At 53.7% G+C, this 23,595-nt stretch overlaps 3 protein-coding genes across 10 annotated transcripts in view; all 3 read right to left on the bottom strand.

Annotated features, from left to right (window-relative positions):
• Nucleotides 1-13,131, bottom strand: part of CNNM2 (cyclin and CBS domain divalent metal cation transport mediator 2) — a 119,807-nt gene extending 106,676 nt beyond the window's left edge. For 2 of the 7 annotated variants that reach the window (XM_067000889.1, XM_013174486.3), the window contains exon 1: nt 11,296-13,119. In XM_067000889.1, coding sequence (XP_066856990.1) covers nt 11,296-12,949 — 1,654 coding nt within the window. In that variant the 5' untranslated portion in view covers nt 12,950-13,119. Of the gene's footprint in view, nt 1-11,295 lie in introns of all 7 variants that reach the window. The other 5 variants (XM_067000892.1, XM_067000891.1, XR_010832963.1 and 2 more) reach the window with 4 other exon arrangements.
• Nucleotides 13,132-15,190: 2,059 nt separating this feature from the next.
• Nucleotides 15,191-19,272, bottom strand: AS3MT (arsenite methyltransferase). Its single transcript, XM_048060483.2, has 11 exons — nt 19,198-19,272; nt 18,785-18,855; nt 18,176-18,303; nt 17,928-18,078; nt 17,713-17,849; nt 17,392-17,461; nt 17,143-17,224; nt 16,929-17,060; nt 16,688-16,830; nt 16,161-16,295; nt 15,191-15,408 (listed from the first exon to the last, which is right to left on the bottom strand). Coding segments are annotated over exons 1-11 (1,149 nt in total). The 5' UTR covers nt 19,199-19,272; the 3' UTR covers nt 15,191-15,309.
• Nucleotides 19,273-20,600: 1,328 nt separating this feature from the next.
• On the bottom strand, nt 20,601-22,901 carry BORCS7 (BLOC-1 related complex subunit 7). Of its 2 annotated transcripts, XM_067000232.1 has the most exons (5): nt 22,695-22,880; nt 22,272-22,334; nt 22,043-22,086; nt 21,574-21,594; nt 20,601-21,164 (listed from the first exon to the last, which is right to left on the bottom strand). In XM_067000232.1, the coding sequence occupies exons 1-5, from the start codon at nt 22,833-22,835 to the stop codon at nt 21,113-21,115; spliced, it is 321 nt and encodes a 106-aa protein (XP_066856333.1). In that variant the 5' UTR covers nt 22,836-22,880; the 3' UTR covers nt 20,601-21,112. The 2 variants fall into 2 exon arrangements, with proteins under 2 accessions (XP_066856333.1, XP_066856334.1); XM_067000233.1 differs by lacking the exon at nt 22,272-22,334 and having other exon boundaries at nt 22,695-22,901.
• Between the last annotated feature and the right edge of the window lie 694 nt (nt 22,902-23,595).

Raw genomic sequence — 23,595 nt, forward strand, 5'->3', positions numbered from 1 at the left:
AGGCCCATGCTCAGTATAAATGCCGCCCACGTGCCCAGGCCCACCAGCTGCCTCACATCGTCTGTGCTCAGCATCCTCCACCTGAAGCACTTCTCAGAGCACCCAGCTCTTTCCACTACTCAGGAGGTAGATGCAAGTAGGCGGCAGGGTACCTGGATGCAGCCTCCAATACCTCCAAGTGATTTTTCAGGATTACTCGGACAGAGGAAAAAGGGGCAAACTACAGAGCACTGTCAATAAAAACTTGGAAAATAAAAGATTTTGTTCATGTCTCTGTTTTAAGATTAGATTAAACATTCAGAAACAGTTATTAGTTCCAGGATGGCTGCATATCTATCTTTAAAATACGTATATATTTATGTATACTGATCTGTCTTTGAAATCCCATTGTCTTCACTGCAAAATGGTCAGGGATACAGCTAGACAAGTTCCCCCTTTCTGAATATTTTCCTTGGAACTTTTGGGTTGGAGCCTGCGCATTGCGTGGGGCTGCGAGGGCTATTACTCTTGGAAGCTATTCTCCCAAATTCTTTCCTTTACTGGAAGATGTGAGGTTGATGATTTACAAAGAAGAAACATATTAAGGCCTCTTACCACTGGACCATGTTCAAACAGCATGCAAGTAACAAATCCAAACCCAGCTTTCAGGCCAGGAGTCAGAAAAGCGCCTTCGACACTCACACGTATGTGCATCTTCCCCCCTCCCCACCCCTTTACCCAGCCTCTCTCACACACATAAAAGAGAAAGCTTGTTCAAAGTTTATAGCAAAAACTGGAAAATTCAAAACAGCTGTTCTGGAAAGCAAGAAAAAACATTAGCAGAATAGAGCCACTGACATCAGAGCTCTCCTGGTAGACATCTCATCCTATACACAGCAGGTGTGCTCCTGCAGAGAGGAGGAGAGATCGGGATTCCCATCTGTGATGCATCACAGAGCACAGGGAATCCTTCAGCCCCACCTTTAACCCCAGGGGCATTGGGGAAAGCAGGAAAAAAGCTACTGTATTCGCTCCACGTTGGCTGCACACCCTACAACTGCACTGACAGGTTCAACCCTGTGATTGGCATTAAGCAACAGATTGTTGTAGATCTTGGAGACTGCATCCATTAGGAAGGTAATTAAGTCTTTTCACTGCCCCAGCTGCCTTCCTCAAACTCTAACCTCGGGGGATTCCCACGTTGGGAAGCCTCAGCCTGCCTTCACCCCCCAGCAGGGCTGCCTACAGGGCAAACTGTGCAACTCCTTGGTTTCCAGGTTCCCTTCGGAGCCTGCTGTCAGTACAACACGAGATGGATTAAACCAGTAAGCTACTGGCAAAGCAATCCCACATTGGCAATCACAAGATGTCCCCCCACCTCGGTCCTTCATAAAATGAACGGAAAGACCTACAAAACTGTCAGTCCTAAATTACGACAGAGAAGAGATGACTTTATCAGTTGATCATATGGAAAAGGAATAAAACTTGGGATCTTGTGATCTATGTAATGGTCACATGAAAACATATGATACAAGAAAGTTTTTAACCTTGTCATTGCTCCTGCGAATGAGCACTCAAACATCTAGTAACTGACGGAGAGTCTGAAGTACTGCACAGGATTTTCAATAGGAGAAACTGAATGATATTGATAGGGATCTTGGTTTCTCTGGGAGAAACCCCATCCATGTAGTTTTGGGGGAATGCTTGCACTAAGAAGGAAAAACACTCCCAGCAGTGTGAAGTCCTAGAATTCAGCTGTGCAGTTATCAGTGTTTTCAACCCTAACCACCCCAAAAGGCTCTGGGCAAACTAGAATACCAAGAAGATAAAAGTTATTTTCCACAAGGGCAGGGAACCAACATGCAGCAACAGTCAACTCACGCTTGTAGAGCTGCATAAATCCCATACAGCTACAGCAGTGCAGCCCATACTACGAGCTACTCAAACAAGAACTACCCTGCCCCCCCGGTGAGGGATCCCTTATTCCTCCCCTCCGCTGGAGGAAAGCAAGACCTAGTCAGAAAGTCTTCATAAACCCACTGCCTTCAGAGAGGCTCTTCCACCCACCCTCACCCCATCACACTACATCAACACAAACACACCAAATTAAGAGCTGAAAGCCAAAGTTTTATCTGCACACATACCTCAGTTACAATGGGAAAACAAAACAACACAAATTCACACAGCAAAACATATCGGACTAATTTACCCATCTTAGAGCAAAAACAACTTGGTGACGTCCCTTGGAGTTCAAGCCAGAGCTACTGAATAACTCACAACTCAGGCCTATTCAGCTAGCACAAATTTAACCGAGGGCTCTTACTGGATGCCCTAATACTAAATTAAGGCCCGTCTGCACTTGCTGCGTACAGGAATTGTAACTAAGTGCTGTACTTGCTTCAAACGGAAAGATGTCCCAGGCTAGATAGGAAGAAGTAAGCCTGCAGCTTGCCTAAACCCCACAGCCACACCTACTCCCGGTGCCAGATTATAAATTTTTATCAAGAACAAGTTCACACCGGCAGAAGATTGTCTTCCCTTTTTTGTAGGAGACTGGAAATCGCTGACAAGCAATTCACAAGCAATAAAAGTGGGCAACCCGATCATCCCTGTCCTCACGTAACCGCTGCATGGGAAGGGGGCCTGCAGGCTCGTTTTCAGGGCTGCACTTTGAACCCCCCCCGAGCAAAGGGCAGGCGGGACAACCTTCTGAAAGCGGGAGGTGGAGTACTGGACGGAAACCAGACATGGCAAGATCATTCTTAAAATTGTTTGCTGGCAGCAGAGTATCCAACTGAGAGGCAGAGTCAGCATTTCATTGCTCTGATGACCCACAGACTAGTAGGGGAAAAAAAAAAAAAAAGCTTTGTTCACCTCCGTAAAGATCAACAGTCGTGGATGGCTCCGTCATATCGCTGCAAGAGATTATACCACCATAAAAGCTCACTATAAAAGAACAACTTTCATTCACGCTTCATGTGGGAGAGAACCTCAAGCAAGGAAGAGCCCAGCCTTGATGACACGGCTCAGCCTGCGGAGAGCAACGTTACGACACCACTCTCGTTTGAAGAGCGGATCCCTTTAGGACTGCCAGCGAAGGAATGGTGCAATCCCAACGGAAAGCATCACAGAACAAAAATATACCGATCTTTTGTATTAAATGTATGTGCTCATCTTCTGGCCCCAGCTCCTTTGGCTGGAGCAAAGCTCCTGCTTGGTTAATCAGTAACTGCAGGAGAAGCGCGTTAGCTTACAACTCCAGGCCTCGGTAATCACCAGGTTTCAGTTCCCAGGTTGACAGGCATCACACTCTTCCCTTCAAATTACAATTCCTCCATGAGAAGGGCTGCTGTTTCAAGTTTAAACACTGAAATTCCTTGTACCCAACCACATTTACAAGCAAAATGCTTCAACACAAAGGGACAACAAAGTCCCATTCACACAAGCTTTCCTAGCGCTGAGGTTTCTGCTCAATCTAGGCCTTGGGTATTTGAAGACAACTCCGTTACAAGACAAGTTGCTTTCCTTGTATACATTTACTAGACCTCTCAAGCTGATATCATCACTGGTAGGTAGAGAGCAAGATTGACTCACGTCTTTAAACCACAAAGATAACCACAAACGCCCATGTAAGAATCCTAATTTCCAACACGCCAGCCAAGCCAACCAAAGAAATCTCTCTTGCATTTACAGGTTGTGTGCTGACACACAATCACCAAAGGCAGACAATCCTCGTGATGTCCCACAGACAACGCAGAAGTGTGGCAAATCCTGAAAAATCCCTCTTCTGTTCAGTGAAAATTGGCTGCCTACCAGAAGTCTGCAAGGCTCCCAGGCAGCTTTAACACAAAACATGAGAACAATGGCTCGAAGGTCTCCAAGGGCCCCTACTCATGACTCTCCAGAACAGAAAGCTAGCACAGACAGGATTGTAAACAGCAGAGAGTACTTTTCAGTAGAGCAGGACAAAAAATAAAAATAAAATGGGAGAGTTTGTAGAGACAAGCTTGGAAATAATCAAAGCCTCTACGTTACTGGGAACCAGAAATGGAAAGATGAGCTGCCCAAGCCATTGTGTTAATGCAGCTCTACTGGCAAGATGAAGCACCAGCCAGATCCTCTCCAAGCACAATGGCCTTTGGTCTGAGAGAGGGATCTCTACCTTCTCTGCTGTGATCTTGCAACCTTGTGTTTCCAGCTGAACCGCTCAGCAGGGACCTGATTCTTCCAAGTTCACTTTGTGAAAGATGCTGTATGGTTGAGAGCCCTTGAGTCATCACATTACTGATTTTCTTTCAGATGCTATAGGAAATCTTTTAGTTTCTCTGTCTAAACCCATAATAATACACTTTGAGGATTCAGATCTTCATTACTACATGCTGTACAAGACGACATTTAGAACCCGAAGGAACTTCTCAACTTACCTGTCCCAAGCCATCTGTTTCTCTTCCCTACACCCACCTCTCTATAAGAAGACCTATACTAAGGTGACCAGGCCATCTCTACCCCTTAGAGTTCCTTAACAGCTTCCCTTCACGCCCTTCTCACAGATGTCTTGTATACCATCACGCTTGGCCCTAGTTTATTCCCAGCATGGCTCCTCCTGCCAGCAGCTACTGGGCCATGCTGATTCCTAGGCCAAGGGAAAAGGCAGATTCCACCTGAAGAAAGCTACTGACAGATTTACACATCTCACTTCAACTGTAGGTAATCATAGAAAAAGTAAAACAAAAAGCATCACTAGATGGTCCTGAAATGACTCAGTGACCTTGGCAGGAGCCAGGCTGAATCAACTGGCTGATCTGAGATTTTTTGCCATGTGCTGTTCGCTGTAGCTCGTTAGCACCAAGTGTTTGTACTCCCATTTGTAGCTGGTAGGCTGTATTTGAGCATCTTGTCAAATTAACAGGAGTGCCAGGTCACGCTCACCAGGGTATGGTTCAGAGTACTGCAGAACCTTGTGCTGAGGACAGCTTTTCGAGCTCCATTAATGAAACTGAGAGACTCCACATTAGAAGTGCAACTGGTAGAGGCACGTAAGCAAATGAAAAAGAGTTCTTCTTAAATATTAACGGAAAAAGAAATGTAGGATGAGATATAGACTCATTCAACACACCGCTCAGCCTCTCCGTTCATTCTAGACCCATTTTATGGTGCCTAGGCAGCTGTAAAACTGACTTACAGCTCTTAATATTAAGCATACTTTGCAAAGCGTTTAGAAGAGGTGAGGTGACTAACTCCCTCCTTTACTCTATTGCCAGCTAGAGCGATGCTACAGCCTGCAAAAAATAAACCTATCATTGGATCGCTTTGCTGCTGAGCTCTCCTGCAATCACACGTGCTAATGGCTCCATATTTAGGCATCAGAACAGATTTCATACGTGAAATAAAAAAGAACGATGGGTCTAATACATTAGGTTAACAAAAGGATGATTTTGTCCCAAATATTTGCTTTGGCACAGAGCACTGAAGAGGCTGATAAGAGTATCTCAAGTTCACTTATTCAATTACAGGGCTACCCAGAGGTCTTGAACAGACAGTCTGTGATCACATAATTAGAAACTGCATTATAATGCTTCCATACTAGTGTCAAATAATAGTTGTACAGGCAGCCTCCGCTGCAGTATTTACTAGCTTTGACTGAACAGCAAAATAGCAATAGCGTTTCCACAGTTCCCAGCATTTTCCAGAGATGACGATCAGAATCGCAACCTTTAGATCCATCTCCTTCTGCCACTCACATTACAAAGCAACTGATGGGAGATACCACGCTATTGCTGCTCGCCCACACACAAGAGCTGACAAAGCTTCAGCGTTGATTAGACACGCTCACAGAAAGAAACAAACATCTAAGACGATTTATTAAAGACAATATCTTTAGTTTCAGAAGCTCCTGAATTGCAGCTTGATGAGATCACCAAGCTTCCAGGGGGAGCAAAACACATTTCCTCTTTTCTAGCACTCTTTCTCTCTGTCACTGATTTTACACCCTTGCAGTTGACTGATGTTCACAGAGTGATCTGCTCCTCAGTACCTCACGTTGGCAGAGAAATACTGAAACTCAAAAAAATCTCAGCCCTGGAAGGAATCCGCAATGGTTACGCTACCCGACCACTTTGCTGTACTACTGAATTTGCTCAGAAGTCAACATTTTGCCTCTTCTCTCTGTTCTGCTTCAAAACTGGCCAGGAAATGCAGCTGACAGCACAGACTGACCTGAAATTTGTAGCTGTGCCTATTACAGGTAGCCTTTACAGACAGAGAGAAAGCAGATAGGAACCTGGCTCACTTGTGGAATTCACCCCAGTGGGTGCAGGAGTTTGCTAACTTGGAGAACACTGTGGGGAAAATGGCAACAGCTTGTCTTTGTTGACTAATGAGACTCTAATGATGAGTTAAAAAGCAATCGAAGAATGATGCCAAACACACGTGTCAAATTCAGACCTGTACTGCTCTGAACATTTCAGGCATTGAATTTGCTTACTTCCTTCCGTGATCCATGTTTCATTCTGCCCTCAGCAGCAGAACAGAGCCTCCAGCTGGGCTCCTCACCACAGCCAGGCTGACAAAGCACTGCTGCTCTCCAGCACCATCTCTCCTTCTCCTAGGCCCACAAAAGCATCCCAGCAGGGAGCCCCAGGAGAGCTGGAGCTGCCCTTGAACGCATTCCCCAGGAACAAACCTGCAGGCACATCATACTAAGTCTTCTGTATCTTGGTGGCAAATTCCCTAATTGTTGCCCTGTTCTCTTCACAAAAGAATTCTTCGTGCTGGACCTCAACACCTTTATCTTTATGTGAATTCTCCTCAAAGGATCAGCGGAGATGCCTTTTTTTAGCCAAGTGGCCTTGAAAACAATATTGTTTTCCAAGAAGGAGTTTTACATGCCTTTGATAATTCCAGAAGGGATTTACGTAGTTTCTTCCAGTTCCTCGTAATGCTGCAGTCACAGCCTAAACAGAAAAACAGCTTCAGAGACAAACAACCTGTTAGACGAACCAGAAAACAAGCATTCAGATCCATTAAATAAAGTTTACTTATGGGAAGCCTGGACTCAGATTCAGCAGGATGGGAACCCATGAAACCTGAAAGAGACCAGGAAAGAAGCGAGCTGCAAGCGTGGGTTGGAGTTGCAGCAGAAAGGTAAGCGACCTAATAATAAAGAGAGCTCAGACCACAATAACAGCAATGCAGAGCTTTGGATTTGTGGGCTACCAATCACTCGCCGTCCCTCCCCTCAAAAGTAAGGGTTTCAGGTTCCTGGGCCATGGTTTTCTTGGGAGTGGGAGGAAGAAGTGGAAAAGAAATAGGACCCAATTTTTTCTGGTCCTATGTCCACACTAAACAGACACACTCTTAATGACAGACAATAAAAATCAACAGAGCATGAATAAAAGATCCTCAAGTTAAATCTGACAAGGTTTTTAGGGGAGAAAAATCTTTTAAGGTTCAGTTGGCAGTAATTTTAATAAGGAATCTAGGAATTTTCTTAAGGCCGCCATGTGATTCAGAGAATAAGAGCTCAGGACTGCTGCACGCAGTTACCATGACTTCTTTGTACTAGGTTATTAACTCTGATCTTCAGTATAACATAATACCAGAGACAGATACAAATACGATCAAAACATACAACTCAAAGATCTCCAAGTACGGATAAGGATGACTCTGACTGAGAAACTGCCGCGCTACAAAGCTGTCCAGGCCACCACGAAAACAGCTGTACAATGGCTGGTAGAAAGAGGGCCTGTCTTAGAATATTAATATTAGAAAACAAGGCTTTGCAAGGTGAATTCTTGTAACTCTGGCATTCAGAGAGCTAGAAATGGAACACTTTAGATTTAGGATCACACACAAGAAGATCCACCAGTGAAAAATACCACAAGCAAGTGCCAGAGACTTAGGAAAACCGTCAAGATAACAACAACAACAAAAACAACACTTATTATCAAGGGAAGAGACACCAGATGAGACAGTCCACAGCTTCTTTCCAGAAATGACTTTGATGCTCATTCACTCCCTGCTGCACCTTAGGAGCCAGGATACTAATTGATCCTGGAGGAGATGACGCCTTGCTCCCCTTTACAGCAACAGCCAGCAATAGGTTATTTCAAACAAGATGCTTCTTTGTGCTGAGCAAAGTCAGGCAGGTCCTTCCCTTGACCAATGGAAAGGGTACCTTGTACCTCCTTGCATTAACGTGGAGTTGAACAGATTGAATTCAAGTAAGCTGAACGCCCGGTCTGCACAACTAGCTGGCAAATGGATTTGAGTGAGGTCCGTTGACAGGAATAGAAAGTTACTCCACTTTCAAAAGCTTTTTATTTATTTTAAAATCAACAATGCTTTTTAGAAGAGAAGCTTTTTAGCAGGCTGCCTCAGAAGTCATGTTTATTCATACTTCAAGAGATTAGAGTAACAAGGGAATGGGAATGTGCTGCAGCTCTCTTAAAATTAAGTTTCTTGCCTGGCAGCATAGAGGTGAAACATATATTCATTTTGCAACTGTGGGCAAAGAACATTAATAATACGCTCACCACCAAATCCTCCAGCTGCCCAACCTAAGCCAGTACAAAACTACCAGTTTCATCCGCCACAACACCATAAGGACACGTATCCTGCCGTGCTTGGCTTTTCATCTCTTCCCTGTCAGGCTCCAATTGATGTTTGGGGTAAGTATATTTTGTTCCTTCCCCAAAAAGTGAGCTTCAAAACCCCATCCTCTCGGCTAATTCCTAAACTTCCAAAAAAAAAAAAAAAAAAAGCCTCTTTCCTTGAACAGATTAAAGCCTTTAACTGACGGCAGCGCTATCACACGAGCTGCTTGCTGCACCGAACAGGGTTGTAGCCACCTGGGTGGGAGAAAGGCACGCGAGAGCTTTGGAGCAAACCTACTGCGGTGGAAGGTCAACGTGGTGGGAAAGGGGCGATTAAAAACCGTAAGCTTATTTATTTTCAGCGCTTTACCAGAGAACAACATGCAATTTGATTCTCACCCTTAATTTGTACATTCTCACGGGAATTTGGCAAGGTTGCTGTGCAGAAAGGAGTTTGAAGAACTCTTGCAAAAGACACCGCGCTATGCCAGATCAAGCAAGCTATCAGTTATTTACATTCATTTCAAAGGACAAAGGAAGCTATTTGTTTCCACCATATCTGCATGTTTAAAGAAAAACCAGTTAAGACGGAACTAGTCCTAACACCAGGGCTTGTCAATACACACCAACCAGCACAGCTGTCCTGGAGTAAATATGAGGCATGGTCAAACTATCCCGAATTAATCCACTACTACAGGGATTGCTCCAGAATGCAGTGGTCGCAGGAGGGCATTAGGAAGTCATCCTAAACTTGTGCTACTGGGAATTTACCTGGTGCAGGCAAGGGAAGTCCTCTGGCTGTCAGCAAAAGCAACCTCTGGTCTGTACCTTCCAAGCAACCCAGGAGAATTAAGGAGCCTATTTTAAGCACAAATTTCAGGAACTGCAAAGAGGCCTATTTGGCTTTGCCACACTTGCAGGATTAAAATGCCTGATTCTCCCAGCTATTAAATAAAAGGGCTCCTATTTTTAAACACACAGGAGTGTTTCACCTCCTTCAGACAGGGAAATAAAGTATGCAACATTCATTTCTTCAGATACATTGCTACAAACAAAGCTAGAAAAAAAAAATCAGAGGTCCGGCTGCAGGTTAAGAACCCTGTCATGCTACCTGGAGTCAGAGTAACGGAGGGAAAAGAACTGCAGGCCTGCACGCACAGCAGAACCCACCTTTACCAGCCAGCAGTTAAGTGACATAATTGAGCTTCCCAGATCTGAGCTGCAGATTCTGCAGCACAGAAACCACAGGCGAGGCTCTCCCACATCTCCTGCTCAACAGCTCCGAACCAGCGTAAGATTTCCCCATCACCACACCGAGACAGAAAGAACTATGCAGAACAACTGCTGTTCTGGTCAGCAAAAAGCAGGAGTACCTTCACCTTCCATCTGAGAAAGAAAAGTGAGGATGCCAAAGGAATAACCCTCTGAATCCCCTAAATTGGGTTAAGCAGGTAGAAACAGATCAAATACCACAGTATGTGGACCAAACAGTACCTGGAAATCTAAACAGAAAATTAAATTTGATACCTAGAAAAAAACATTCATCAATTTACCAAGGTATCTTCAAGAGAATTCTGCATTTGATAAAAGGCTAATTTAACTTTTCCCTGTCAGCCTAACTGTGGTACCAATGCAGCTATGAAGATCTCTTTCAGTCAGATCATCTCTGAGACAGAACCGCTCGACGGCATATTGCTCTGAGCTCCCATGGGTATGATTGCTCCGTGGCACTCACTTTACCTTCAGTTACCAGCATGACGGTCTGCAAGTACCTAACTGATCTGAAATTTCACTTACTATTTCCTTTAAAGCACTTTCTTGCACAGGGCATAGGACCTGCGTTATTATTTGGCTTGCAGAGAGGAACAGATTCAAAAAGGGAAAAAAAGTTGTGGTGTTTTTTCTTTTCCTCATAAGCAAAGGCTTATAATAAGAATTAACGCACATCTGTCAGGAGAACACCTCCCACAATTAAGACAGAAAGCCCCCATCCAGTTCTGAAGCAATGAATACAAACACTAGACCAGAGGTGTAGAAGGGCTCACGTGTTTGCACGGCTGAGCCTGTGGTCCTTGGGGTAGAGGAGAGCCTAGGTAAAAAGGCCTGTAACCCCGACGTGCCACCCGGACAGGTGCATTCAAACGTATTTTAAGACCCTGGAACTATTTATGGGTTCCCAGATCAAAGCATCAATCAGAATAACTGTAACACGAGCACAGGGCTGAAGTCAGCCAGCCGAGCCGATGAATGGAGTGAAAACGCCGTGTTTATCTCAGCACGTGTGTGCACTCTAAGCCGGAAAGACAGGAGTGACCTACACGAGCAGCCCACCCGCTCCTCGCTGTCAGGCCAGCTGAAAAAGCACAGAGAGGACTGAGCCAAGTAACGGGCGCGCATTCGTGTCAACAGTTCCCACTATAACGTGCAGATGAGTGGAAAAAGATAAAAAAAAAAAAGCAGCCTTGCTTGGCACGATGCCCACCCACACAGCCCAGTAGTGGGGAAAAGAGGCAGGGGGCACAGACCATCAACCAGCCGTGGCTCAGCCTTCTGGGTCAGGGAGCTGGCAGACGCCTAAATTCAGGCCCCTCTGTCCCAAGCGCACTTTCCCAAAGCCTCTGCGAGGTGAAGCAGCGAGGGCTCCCCGCAGAGCCCCCTTGTCGGGGGTGCTCCCCGCCACCGAGCTGCGCCTGCCACCCCCGGGGCCCTGCCATCATCCCACCTTTCTTGAACTCCTCCAGCATGGCGTCGAGCTTGGTGTCGTTGAAGACAAAGTGCAGCGGGTGGTTGTAGAACCGGGTGATGGTCTTGAGCGGCGTGCAGTCGTCAGGGTCCACAAAAGCCAGGTCCTTAACGAAGAGCAGGTCCACGATGTTGGAGCGGTCACCCTCGAAAACGGGGATGCGGGTGTAGCCGCTCTCCATGATCTCGGACATGGTGTTGAAGTCGAGTACGGCCTCGGCTGCGATCATGAAGCAGTCCCGGAGCGGAGTCATCACGTCCTCCACCGTCTTGGTGCGCAGCTCCAGGGCTCCTTGGATGATGTTGAGCTCCTCCTTGACCAGATCGTTGTAAGGGTCAGTGACCCGCAGCATCTCCAGCAGCTTCTCCCGGTTATAGACGGTGCCAATCTCCTGGCCCAGGACGCAGTCCAGCAGCTTGCTGACGGGGTAGGAGGCCGGGAAGGTCATCATCATGAAAAACTTGGTGAGGAAGATGGTGTTGGCGCCCACGGCCAGGCCGTGCCGGGAGCAGATGGCCTGCGGCACGATCTCGCCGAAGATGACGATGCCGATGGTGGAGACCACCACGGCCACCAGCCCGGAGCCGGCGATGTCGTCCAGCAGGATGGTCAGCGTGGTGTTGACCAGGACGTTGCCCAGCAGGAGGGAGCACAGCAGGTAGTTGCCCTGGCGGCGCACGGGCTCTATGCGCTTGGCGTAGTTCTTCTCCTTGTCCGTGCCGCAGTTCTGCACGATGCGCAGCTCCATGGGGTCCAGCGCCATGAGGCCCAGGTTGAGGCCGCTGAACATGCCCGAGAGGCAGAGCAGGAGCGAGATGAAGATCACCTGCAGCCAGAAGGGCAGCAGGAACTTCTTCTCCTCCCCGACGATCATCTTGGTGTCCTCTCCGTCGTGGTAGATCCAGGTGGTCTCCCCCCAGGGCGGGGGTCCCGCGGGCCCCTCGGCACCCACCAACCCGCCGGCGGCCCCGGGCCCCAGGGCGGCGGCGGCGGGGGCCGAGACGGAGGTGCACAGGTAGTAGGACTTGCTCTTCTCCGTCTTGCGCAGGGGCTTGATCTCGATCTCGATGATGCCCGACGTGCGGCGGTTGAGCACGATGTGCGGCAGGATGATGATGTCCGACGTGCGGATGCCGCAGCGCTGCGGGGCTCCGCCGCCCCCTCCTCCTCCTCCTCCTCCTCCTCCACCACCTCCTCCTCCTCCGCCCGCCGAGGAGCCGACTCCGCCGCCTCTCCCCACCGCCGCCGCCGCCGCCCCCCCGTCGGCCGCCGCCGCCCGGCCGCCGCCCCGCCGCCGCTCGTGCTCGGTGAAGGCGATGCGCGACCAGGTCTCGTTGTTGATGTTCTGCCCGTACACCCGCAGCTTGACCCGCGTCCGCTCGCTCACCCGCAGCGCGCCCCCCTCCATGAAGGAGACGTCGTCCGTGTCCTCCAGCCGCAGCCCGATGATCACCGTCTCCTCCGCCGACGGCGACGAGGCGGCGGGCGGAGCGGCGGCGGAGGCGGCGGGCGGCCGGCGGCCCAGGCAGCAGCAGCCGAGCAGCAGCAGCAGCAGCAGCAGCGGCGGCGGCGGCAGCGGTCCCCGCGCCCCCCGGCCGCCCCCCGCCATGTTCCCCCCGGGCAGCGCGGCCATCTTTAGTCAGGGCTCGGCGCCGCCGCCGCCCCGCATCGCCCGCGGCGTGCCCCGGCTGCCACCGGTGGCGGTGCTGGCGGTGGCGGTGGCGGGCGGGCACGGCTGCCCGCGGGACCCGACGGGCGGCGACTGCCGGGCCGGGCCGAGCCGAGCGCCGCCTGGAGCCGCGGCCCTCCCCGCCCCGCCCCGCCCCGCTCCGCCTCGCCCGGGCGGGGCCTCGGCCAACGGCCGCCAACCGGCGACCGACAACCGCCGCGGGGGCGGGGCCGCCCGCGCGCCCCTCCGCCAATCGCCGCCCGCCGCCCGCCCCGCCGGCGGCCGCCGCGGCCCCCCCCGGGGCGCGTGACTCCGGTGTGGGCGCCGCGGCCGAGGGGGCGGGGCCGGCCCGAGGGAGACGGCCAATAGCGGCGGGGCTGGGGGGTGGGGGGGCGGGGATGCCGAGGGGCGCGACCAATGGCGGGGCGGCACCGGCAGCGGGGCCGGGGGGCGCGGAGCTCGGCGGGGGACGGCGACGGGGACGGGGACGGGACGGGACCGGCCCGCGTTCCGTTCCGTTCCGTTCCGTTCCGTTCCGTTCCGTTCCGTTCCCCCCGGCCCCCCCCCGCCGCAGCCCGGGGCCCCGCCGCCCCCGGTGAGCGGTGTCGCAGCTCCCCCTGGCGGCCGTGTGGGGCGAGGGGACGGGGAAGGGGGGGGGGCACACATCGTGGGGAGGGCCGGCCCCGGGAGCCGGGGAATTATGAAGGGAAAAGCAAAGAAAATCGAAAAAAAAACCACAAAAATAAATAAAACAAAATGAAATGAAATGAAATAAAAAAAATAAAATAATAAAACAAGATAAAATGTTTAAATAAAATTAATAAAATAAAGTAATAAAATAAAGTAATGAAATAAAGTAATGAAATAAGACAAAAATAAAAACATAAAATAAAACAAAATAGTAAGATAAATACAAAATGAAAAAGAAAAGAAAAAGAAACAAAATAATAATTTTATTTAAAAAAAATAAAATAATAAAACAATGTTATATGGTTTTTCTAGTCAAAAAAAGTCATAAATGAATAAAAAAAAATAAAGTAATAAAATAAAATATTAAAATAAAATATTAAAATAATAAAATAAAACAAAAATAATAAAACAAATACAAAATGGAAAAATGAAAAAAATAAAAAGAAAATAAAATATTTTTTAAGAAACAAAATAATAAAATATTTTTCAAAAAGAAACAAAACAAAATAATAAAATAAAACCACAGACGAGGAGTTATGGTTTTTCCAAGCACGCCGCTCTGCGGCCCTAAACCCGACCACTTGCAAGCTCCCGCGCACCGAACCGTGCGGATTCATGGGCCTATCCGAACCCAAAAGGTCGGGCCGGCGAGGCGACTTTCCAGGAAACCATACTGACGGGCATTATTTATGGGTTTAATCCCCAAACCGGGGATTAATCGCTCCCCTGTTTCGCTCCTGGCAGAGATGAGGGTAAGCAGTGCGGGGCGCTTAGGAAACCCTTTCTGTGACCGGGAACTGCTCTTACAGGCCTCGTACCCTTGTAAAATCCCGCAAGGATCTCCTCCCACACACGGCCTGATGGGGCCAAGACGCGGGCCAAACGGCAGAGAGGGGATTTCGGTCCCTCCCGGGTGATCGGGGCACGAGGAGGGGTGGAAACGTTCCCTCACGGCTCAGCTCATCCAGGGACGTGGATGGCATTGGGACATGGGCGCCGCTCCGCAGCCCGGTATCGGGGCAGGTGGGACGCGGGAGCTGGGCAGCCACGGCGCGGGATTTCCAGAACCGCCGCATTTCCCCGCACAGCTCTGCGGGTGCGAGGCTTGCACCGCGCGCAGGGCTTCCCGCTAGATGGAGGCCGGGGGAAAAATAAACCTCAGCAGCGCTGCACGGGGAAAGGGAGAAGAAATCCCACGCCGGGGACAGGCTGTGGGGCTGCCCTCTGCCTGAGGGACGGTTTCAGAAAAAGCAACGGGGTGGGGTGTGCGTGCAGGGGGCTTCGGGGGGCTCAAAGCAGAGCTGGACTGGTACGTGGAGGTACACGGTGCAGGGTGCTGGGAAATCCCACACGAGGGGACGCGCAGCTCCCTTCCCGCAGAGAACATCCCTCTCCGCGTGCCCCACAGGGAGCGAGGGGACCTACAGGGCGCTGCCCGGCCCCACCGCAGCACAGCCTGCCCCGCCAGCCCCGCTGTGTTCACACCGAGACTCAAAAACACGGCACCCCGCAGGCTCCAACCCCACAGCGTTTCATCTCGGCCATTTATTTCTATTTTTTCCCCGGCGAAAACCACACGCCGTGTGGGCCGCGGCCCCGCTGGCACCCAGCGGCACGGGGGCATCGCTCGCCGCTCAGCAGCAGCCCCGGGGCCCGCAGGCGCCAGCGGGACCGCAGGCAGGAGCCGGGGCCGCCAGCTTCTCCAGCAGCAGGAAGGGGTCGCAGATCTTCTCCTGGAGGGCAGAGAAGAAGCCAGAACAGGATCAGGCCACAGGGAAACAAGAGGCCCCCCACGGAAGCAGCATTTCCCCACCGCTTGTTCCCTGCCACCGTCGGGATCGTCCTGGTGGCTTTTCCCTGCCCTAAGGAGGACGCTGAGGGTTTCTGTGGGGACTTTCACTCTGCTTTTATCTGAGGAATGCCTTCTGCTTGGACAGGGACCCAAGACCCCAGTACAAGGCTGCGCTCCAGGGACACGCAGCTGCAGGGCTTTATCTCCCTTGCCTACTGATGACCCCTGCTGGCCCGTCTGAAAGGCCGGCCGTGGGGCCGAGGAGGGAGGCTTCCAGCAGATAAAGGTGCTTCGGGCTGTGGGGTCAGGGCCGGCGGCCAGGGCCCAGAGCTCGCAGCAGCAGCGAGGAGCAGCTGGGGTGGTCACTGCACCCCGCGGCAGGAAGGACCCGTCCCCATGGAGACCTCAGGCCTGCCCAGCCATCAGCCCCAGCACCCCCCGTGGGCATGAGGGGCAACGGGCCCTCACGCCTCGCACAGCAGACCCCTTTGGAGGGCTCCATCCTGCACTGGAGGACCGTTGCAGGGCACTGGGCACCATCCACGGTGTCCCGTGGGCTCCTGCTTGGCCCCAAAGCCACAAGTCTCCTGTTACCATGTCACTGCCCCTCTGGTGCCTCAGAGGACCCCTCCTGCTAGCAAGGGACAGCAGTGTCCCCAGCCCCAAACCCAGCACGGAGCTGCTGCTACCAACCTTCACGCTCCCGCCACAGCAGCCCTGGGGTGCGGCGGCGGCGGCCCCGCCGGCTCGGATGAGGAACTCCTCCGCAAACCTGGAGCTGCGCAGTACCGCGGCTGTCTCGGCATCCACATCCACCGCCTCTCCTTCCTGGGGACAGGGCGACAGTCACGGGGCTGGGGCCTGGGGTGCACGGACCAGAGTCCCCCAGCCGCCCAGCCAGATGATGGGGGGACTGAAAGCAGGGCCCAGCCTGGCCCAAAGACTGGAGAAACGCCCACAGGGAGCAAGCAGCGGGCTCCAAACTGCCTGGTGAAGCCACCAGGGACGTCCTGGTCTCATCTTCACCCCCAACACAATGCACAGCTCTGTCTCCCTCTCCCTGCCCTATTTGCAGTTCTGGTTTATATGGCCCCCATCCACCACCCCCTTCACCAGACCTAATCCCCCAAACTACACACTGCATCAGTGCTGCCCCATCCCCAGTCCTTCAGGCCAGGTCTGCTCGCCATCCCCAGAAGCCCAAACGCACCTCCCCGTACCTTGAAGGTGAAGTTGGCGTCAAACACCAGCTCTCGCTCGTGTCCCACGATCCCACCATTGTAGATGACCTGGCCCGGCCCGGCCCGGCTGCTCCCCGGCACCTTGAAGAGCCGAAATGTGGCGGAGACGAAGCGGCAGTCCCCTGCAAGGGAGAGGCCGGTGGGTCAGGTGCTGAGCACGGGGTCCCAGCACCTCTCCCCATGGCCAAAAAGAGCCAGCACTCCCCGGCAGGACCCTCACCGACGACGCCCTCCAGCTCCTTGTCCCCGATGGTGATGGGGCTGGCGGTGACCAGGCGCGGGGGGCTGAAGCCCACCTCCTCGGCGATGCTGTACAGGTCTCCCCAAAACAGGGCTCCCGCCAGGCACTCCCCTGGCACAACAGCACGCACACGGGTGACACAAGGCAAAAGCTCCCCGTCCCGTGCCGCCCCACATCCTGGAGCCCTACGCACCCCACAGCACCCTGTGCTTCCTCACGGCCTCGCTCAGGCGCTGGCTGGCGTAGACGTCGCTGAAGTACATCTCTCCGCCGGGCTGGAAGGCAGCGAGGAGTGAGCGGGATGCGATGGGGCAAAATGGGCTGGGAAAGGGCTGTGCTGGAGCGATGGTCCCCAGAACCCCCCCCAGCCTGCTGCACCCCGCTTGCTGCATCCCGGTGGCACCCCACGACATGGCAGCCCCAGCCCCGCTCCGCTCCCCACCTTCAGCACGCGATAGGCCTCCCGCAGCACGGCTCTCTTGTCGGGGGCGAGGTTGATCACGCAGTTGGAGCTGGGGAGGAGGAGACCAAGGCTCATTTGCACCATCATCTCGTACGCTCAGCGCCGCCGGCTGCTGCACAGCCTGTCGCTCAGTGCAGGATTCAACCACAAAAAGGGCAGTTCCCATACTCCCAGGCCCTAGCCCAGATCCTCCTTGGATTCTTCCCTTTCCTCACACGTGGCTGAAGCAAGCAACTCAGGGGGATGTGGGTGCAGACCCCACACAGCCCTGGACGGCGTGGTCCCCTGCAGGGTACCTACATGACGATATCGTAGCTCTCATCGGCCAGCCCGGCATCACCCAGCTTCTCCATGTAGCCCTGGAGGAAGTCCACGTTCGGCTTTTGGTAGCCAAACTTCTCCATGTGATACGCGATGTGCTTCTTTGCCACCTCGACCTGGGAGCAGGAAGGGAATGAACATGGGGGGACATGGAGAGGGGACAAAGCAAGCCCACGGGTTTCCCCGTGCCATACCTGGCCCTCGGTCATGTCGATGCCGGTGACGTGGCCCCGCTCCCCAACCAGCTGGCTCAGCAGGTAGCAGTCCCTGCCGCTGCCGCTGCCCAGGTCCAGGATCCTGCACGCCGTCAGGCACTCGGGGACGACCAGACCACAGCCATAGTACCTGGGGGAGCCGGGCTGAGTCAGGGTGCGGGTGCTCCTGCCACCTGGGGGCTGCAGCCCACGGGGAGGTGGCAGCAGGGGGAAGCCCCAGGTCTCACCTGGCCACCACCTCCTCGTGGACACGCTCCAGAGCATCTCTGATCGCCTTGGGGACCGGCCTGGCCGAGGTGACGCAAGCATTGGTTTTCAGGTCCTCCGACTTCTGCAGCTCTTTGCCATAGTAATCCTGAGGTGGGAAGGACAGAGGCCACCCTACTACAGCAAGCTGGGCCACGGTGACTCCGTGGGGTCACAAAACATGGGATCATGCTTGTACTCAGCTTACACGTGCCCTCAGGGCCCTCTGGCACTGCACCCAGCTAAAAATCAGGCTAGCATACCCACCCTCCCAGGTTTCCCCTGCTTGCATGCACAGGAGGGGATTTCATTGCTGTTTGCAATAATTTTGCAGGCCACGGATCCCGTTTCCCTGACTTGATGGGGGTGCACGCAACAAGGGCAGAGAAACACAGGTTTGCTCAGCTCCCTCCTCATCCCCACAGGGAAATGAGCAAAGTGCCTGCTCCAAAACCCCGCTGGCAGCAGCCAAATGCCCTTAGCACTCTCCCTTAGGTCCCCAAATGAGCTTTGTCCTCTGACTGTGGCAGGCGTCCTGGCACTCCCTGGGCTCGCTGCTCCCTCCCCAGCTGCCCCTCTCGCCCCCTCACCTGCACCTCGCGGTGGATCTGCTCCTGGGGGATCCACTCGCGGGGGATCTGCTCCCCACACGGCGCAGCCACTGCAGCAACGGGAGCACAGGGTTGGTGCCGACGCCACCACCGCAGGCACCGCGCCAGGCCCTTCCCCAAGGCCCTCACCCACCCCCCCTCCCCAAAATACGGGAACGCTTTTTGCCCCCCCAGCAACCCCCGGGGAGACCCCAACCCAAATCCTAGTGGGAAGAGCACCCCCAGCCAACATCCCCCCCACCAAAATACCCTGACCCTGGCTGCCCTGGAGGGACTACCCCCAAGGACGTCCCTGCAGGGCGAATCCCAACCCTCCTCAGCACCCCATGGGGTCCCCCCCACAGGGCCCCGGCACCCTGGAACCGGAGCCCCGGGGAGCCTCGGTGCCTTACTGCCTCCGGCTGCAGCGCCTCGGCCACGCTCCGCCCCGGCGCCCTGCGCCGCCCCGGGCCTGGCTTCCGCCCGACACCAGCTCCTGCCAGGCCCGAGACATGGGTAAAAAACCCAGGTACACGGCCACGCTCGCTACCAGCACCCAGTGTCACCTCACACCCACGGCCTCAGCCCTTGGATGCCCCCACCCTGCTGTGTCCTGTCCCCCGCTCCGTCTCCTGCTCACCCCAAACACAGGGAGACCCCTGTGTGATGCCCCAGCCCCTGCAGAGGACGGGAGCTCGCAGGGAAAAAGGCTGCCTGCTTCTCCAGAAGCTGGGGGAAAAGCTTCTCTCCCAAAACGCAGCTGTGAGGCCACGGATCAGGAACCCCCCGGGCACAAACAGACCCCAGTGCCCCCATCCTTTAGGCATCACCTCACGGCAGCCCCTGCAGCGCAGCCCCTGCTACCAAGTTAAGCAGGCACAGGAGGTGAAAAGATTAGACTTAAAAGAACAGAAGCTGAAATCCAAGCCTTTGTAACAAAGCAAATCATTTCAGCTCTTTATGCCCTCCGCAGCTGCATCCTTGCCAGGGCAGAGGCGCAGCACACAGGAGAAGCTAACAGCACCGCTGGGCACCTCCACGGGGCTGCAGATCTGGTGCCACAAGGTGAGGCCAAGCAGGGAACGGCCCTGGAGGGGTGGTGAGGGTAAAACCAGGCAAAGAGGTTGTGCCACACGGAACCGCACCCCAGCAGCACCTCGCTGCAGGAACACAGCAGGCTGATCCCCCCTCCCAACCTGCCTTCTTGTATCAGCTGATGAAAAGCACACGGGCAAACGAGTGCTTCCAGCGTGCTCCAAGTGCTCCGGGTAAGTGACTCAATGAAAAACAAGACACAATATTTATAGTCCGGACCCCATCTCACTGCCCAGGAAGCAAACGGGAGCCCAGTCACTCAGCCATCGACACAGAGCCGTGCAGAACTGAATACACCGGCTCTTGATTTTCTTTTACATCTCACTGCCTGCTTCCCAGCTGTGCCTCTGGACACCTTCCCAATCAGATACACATACACACTTTCAAGGCTGCTTAATCAAAAGCTGGAGCAGCAACCCAGAACAGGAATGTGGTTGAAGGCCGAAGGCAGTACAGATGGGTTGGCAAAGGGATGACGTTCCAAGCTCAGGCTTTGTGGAAAATAAGATAACCTCTGAGCAGGATGCTCGCCAAGGCATGTCCAGCTGGACCAGGGACAGAGGTGTCTGCCCAGATCCACGCTTTCCAAAATTCTGGTCTTGGACAGGCACCTCAGTCCACTCTGAAGCACCTCTCACTCACCCAGCCACTTACAGCTCCCACTGATTAACGTGCCCTAAATAAATTGCACCGACCATCTGTGTCTAAATAAGGACCCGTGTCAAACTTCAGGCACCTGTATTTAAAACCCACATCTCTGATTTGTACATTTATTGGGAGGGGGGGAGCTACTTTGTATGAAAACTCTGTCTCTGTGCTTGCTGGTTGTTGGCAGGCACGAGCAGCACTATTCCGTCATCTTACAGGAGACGAATGCTAACGGAGCAGAGCTTAGATGGGAAATAAAATCGTCCCGCTCCAGCTGTGAAAAACATTGGACAGCCGACCATCTCATGTGACACACAGGAAGCAAGCGAACGCAGGGCTTGTTGGGGGAAGTGAACTTTCTGCTAAGTTTGTTTCAGTCACACGTGGGGAAGCAGGAGAGCGTTCTGGAGACAGAGACGTGGATGGGACCGTGTGAGAGGGGCCCACATGTCCAGGAATGTGCGCTCTGCACGTATCCCAGCTGGCACCCAGCACCGTCCAGACACAGGTCTGAGCCCCGGTGAGGAAAGGATGCCTGGCTGCCCTCAGTGCCAGTCGAGAAGTCCTCGTGCCTTCAGCCACGCTTCATTTTAGCAAGTGACTCAGCTGGTCCCGCAGGTTCGATGACTGCTCAACACTGGGGACAAAACAAGAAGAGGTTCACAGTGAGATTTGCTGCCCAGGGAGCACCCAAGGGACCAGAACAGCTCTGTCACTGACACTACAGAAAAGAGAAATGCCAGGGTTCCCCACGCCACCTCCATGTGCCCATAAGGCAAACCACACTTTGTGTACTCGTGCATGCTAATGAAAGAATCAGAAGTTTAAAATAAAATCATCCCTTCACCCAAGTTCTCGTCTCTTCACAGTACTGACCTTCACAGCAGTGAAATGCTATCTTGCTGGGCCAGCATGTTTCAAAAGCAGCTGCAAAAACCTTCCAGCTGCATTCTCTCCCCCCCCCTCCATATTACTCTTTCCTTCCCCATCAACCGCTACGTGCTGTTTCCCATGTCCTCTTGGCATTCCCTCAGCTAGGTACTCACTTCTTCTGAATTGCTTCCTGCCTAGATGAGAAAAAGAGAGAAAAGAGCATTAGAAAAGCACAAATTTCAGCAACTGGGTTCACTTGATGTTGATGAACAGGGACTCAAACAAGGGCTCAGGAGGCCAAAACCCTCATGTGTGTCCGGATTAAGCCCAGAGCGGAAAGCAGAGGCACTAATTTCTCCCCCTTAGTCCTAGATGCATTGCACATTCTCACCGGAGACCTAGCGCATAGCAAACAGGAGGCAAAAATCTCAGCTCCCACCCCAAAACAGCCTCATCCGTATCACTGGATGTTGGAGGGAGTACAAGATCCCATTTCCAGGGTCTGCCCAGCTTTGGGGAGCCAGGCAAACGGGATCAGCCTGAGCGGCCTCCATGCAAAGCCTGCGCAGTCCTTATGAAGAAGGGGAAGGGATGAAGGGCACAGCTCAGCTCCCCGCAGAGCTGGTGGTGCCCCCTACTTACTGGTACTGTAGGTGAGTGGTTATTATGGCCATTTTCCTTAGGCTCTGTGGAAAACAAGACAAGGAACGAATGTTTTGTTCATCAGCAGCTTTGCTCCGCCCGTCAGCCCCACACCACGCGCACGTATTTCATTTCAGGGCTCCGGTCGCGTGTTTAGCCCCCATTCTCCCAACCCTTCTCCCCCCTTTCCTAATAAAAAGGCTATTTTGCAGTGCCAGGCACAGCTTACGTCCTCCGAGTGCAGGATGGCGTCCTCCTGCAGCACCATGTTCCTCGCGGCCTGCCCCAGGAGCTACGAGACAAAAGGACAGAGCTGCCAGACCCAAACCGGCCGCCCCAAGGGGCCAGGAGCTGCCCTCGGGACTACATCTCCCAGCATGCCCCGCGCCCCGCCTACACCTCCCAGCGCGCCCCGCACACCCCCGCTGCCTACATCTCCCAGCACGCCCCGCGCCCCGCACCGCCCGCAGCTCCCGGTGTCCCCGCCGAGCAGCCGGTGGCTCGCAGCTCCCCGGCAGGGCCGCCCCGGGGGGGGGACACGGAGCCGGGCCGGGCCGGCCCCTCCACCGCCCCTCCGCTCTTCCCCGAGGGCCCCGCGGCCGCGTTGCATGCCGGGCCTTGTAGTCCGCCGCCGGCGGCGCCCGCCGCTCACCTCGGCGCTGCGGGAGCCCTTCAGCACCTGCTTGGTGAGGGCGATGACGTCGGTGCCGCAGCTCGTCACCTTCTCGGTCAGCAGCCCCTTCACCGAGTGCCCGAACCGCGCCTGGGCCTCCGCCGCGCCGCCCGCCGCCATCTTGCCCGCGGCACGCCCCGCCACCGCCGCGGCGCTACGGCGAGCGCGGAGGGACAGAAGAGGCGGGAAGGCGAAGGGCGGGGGGGGTGCCAGTGGTGACCAGTGCTGCCCAGTACCGACCGGTCCTGCACCATATTGCCCAGTGCTGCCCAGTACTAACCAGTTCTAACCAGTCCTGCACCATATCACCCAGTGGTGCCCAGTACTAACCAGTTCTGCACCACATTGCACAGTGATGCCCAGTATTGCCCAGTGCTGCCCAGTACTTACCAGTCCTGCACCGTATTGCCCAATGTTGCCCAGGACTGTCCAGTGCTGCCCAGTGCTGCCCAGGCATCCCAGTGCTGCCCAGTACTAACCAGTTCAAACCACTCCTGCACCATATCACCCAGTGCTCCCCAGTACTAACCAGTACTAGCCAGTTCTGCACCACATTGCACAGTGATGCCCAGTATTGCCCAGTACTAGCCAGTACTGACCAGTCCTGCACCGTATTGCCCAATGTTGCCCAGGACTGTCCAGTGCTGCCCAGTGCTGCCCAGGCATCCCAGTGCTGCCCAGTACTAACCAGTTCAAACAACTCCTGCACCATATCGCCCAGTGCTCCCCAGTACTAACCAGTACTAGCCAGTTCTGCACCACATTGCACAGTGATGCCCAGTATTGCCCAGTACTAGCCAGTACTGACCAGTCCTGCACCGTATTGCCCAATGTTGCCCAGGACTGTCCAGTGCTGCCCAGTGCTGCCCGGGCATCCCAG

The sequence above is a fragment of the Anser cygnoides genome, chromosome 7 (genome assembly GCF_040182565.1).
Source record: "Anser cygnoides isolate HZ-2024a breed goose chromosome 7, Taihu_goose_T2T_genome, whole genome shotgun sequence".
Classification (NCBI taxonomy): Eukaryota; Metazoa; Chordata; class Aves; order Anseriformes; family Anatidae; genus Anser; species Anser cygnoides.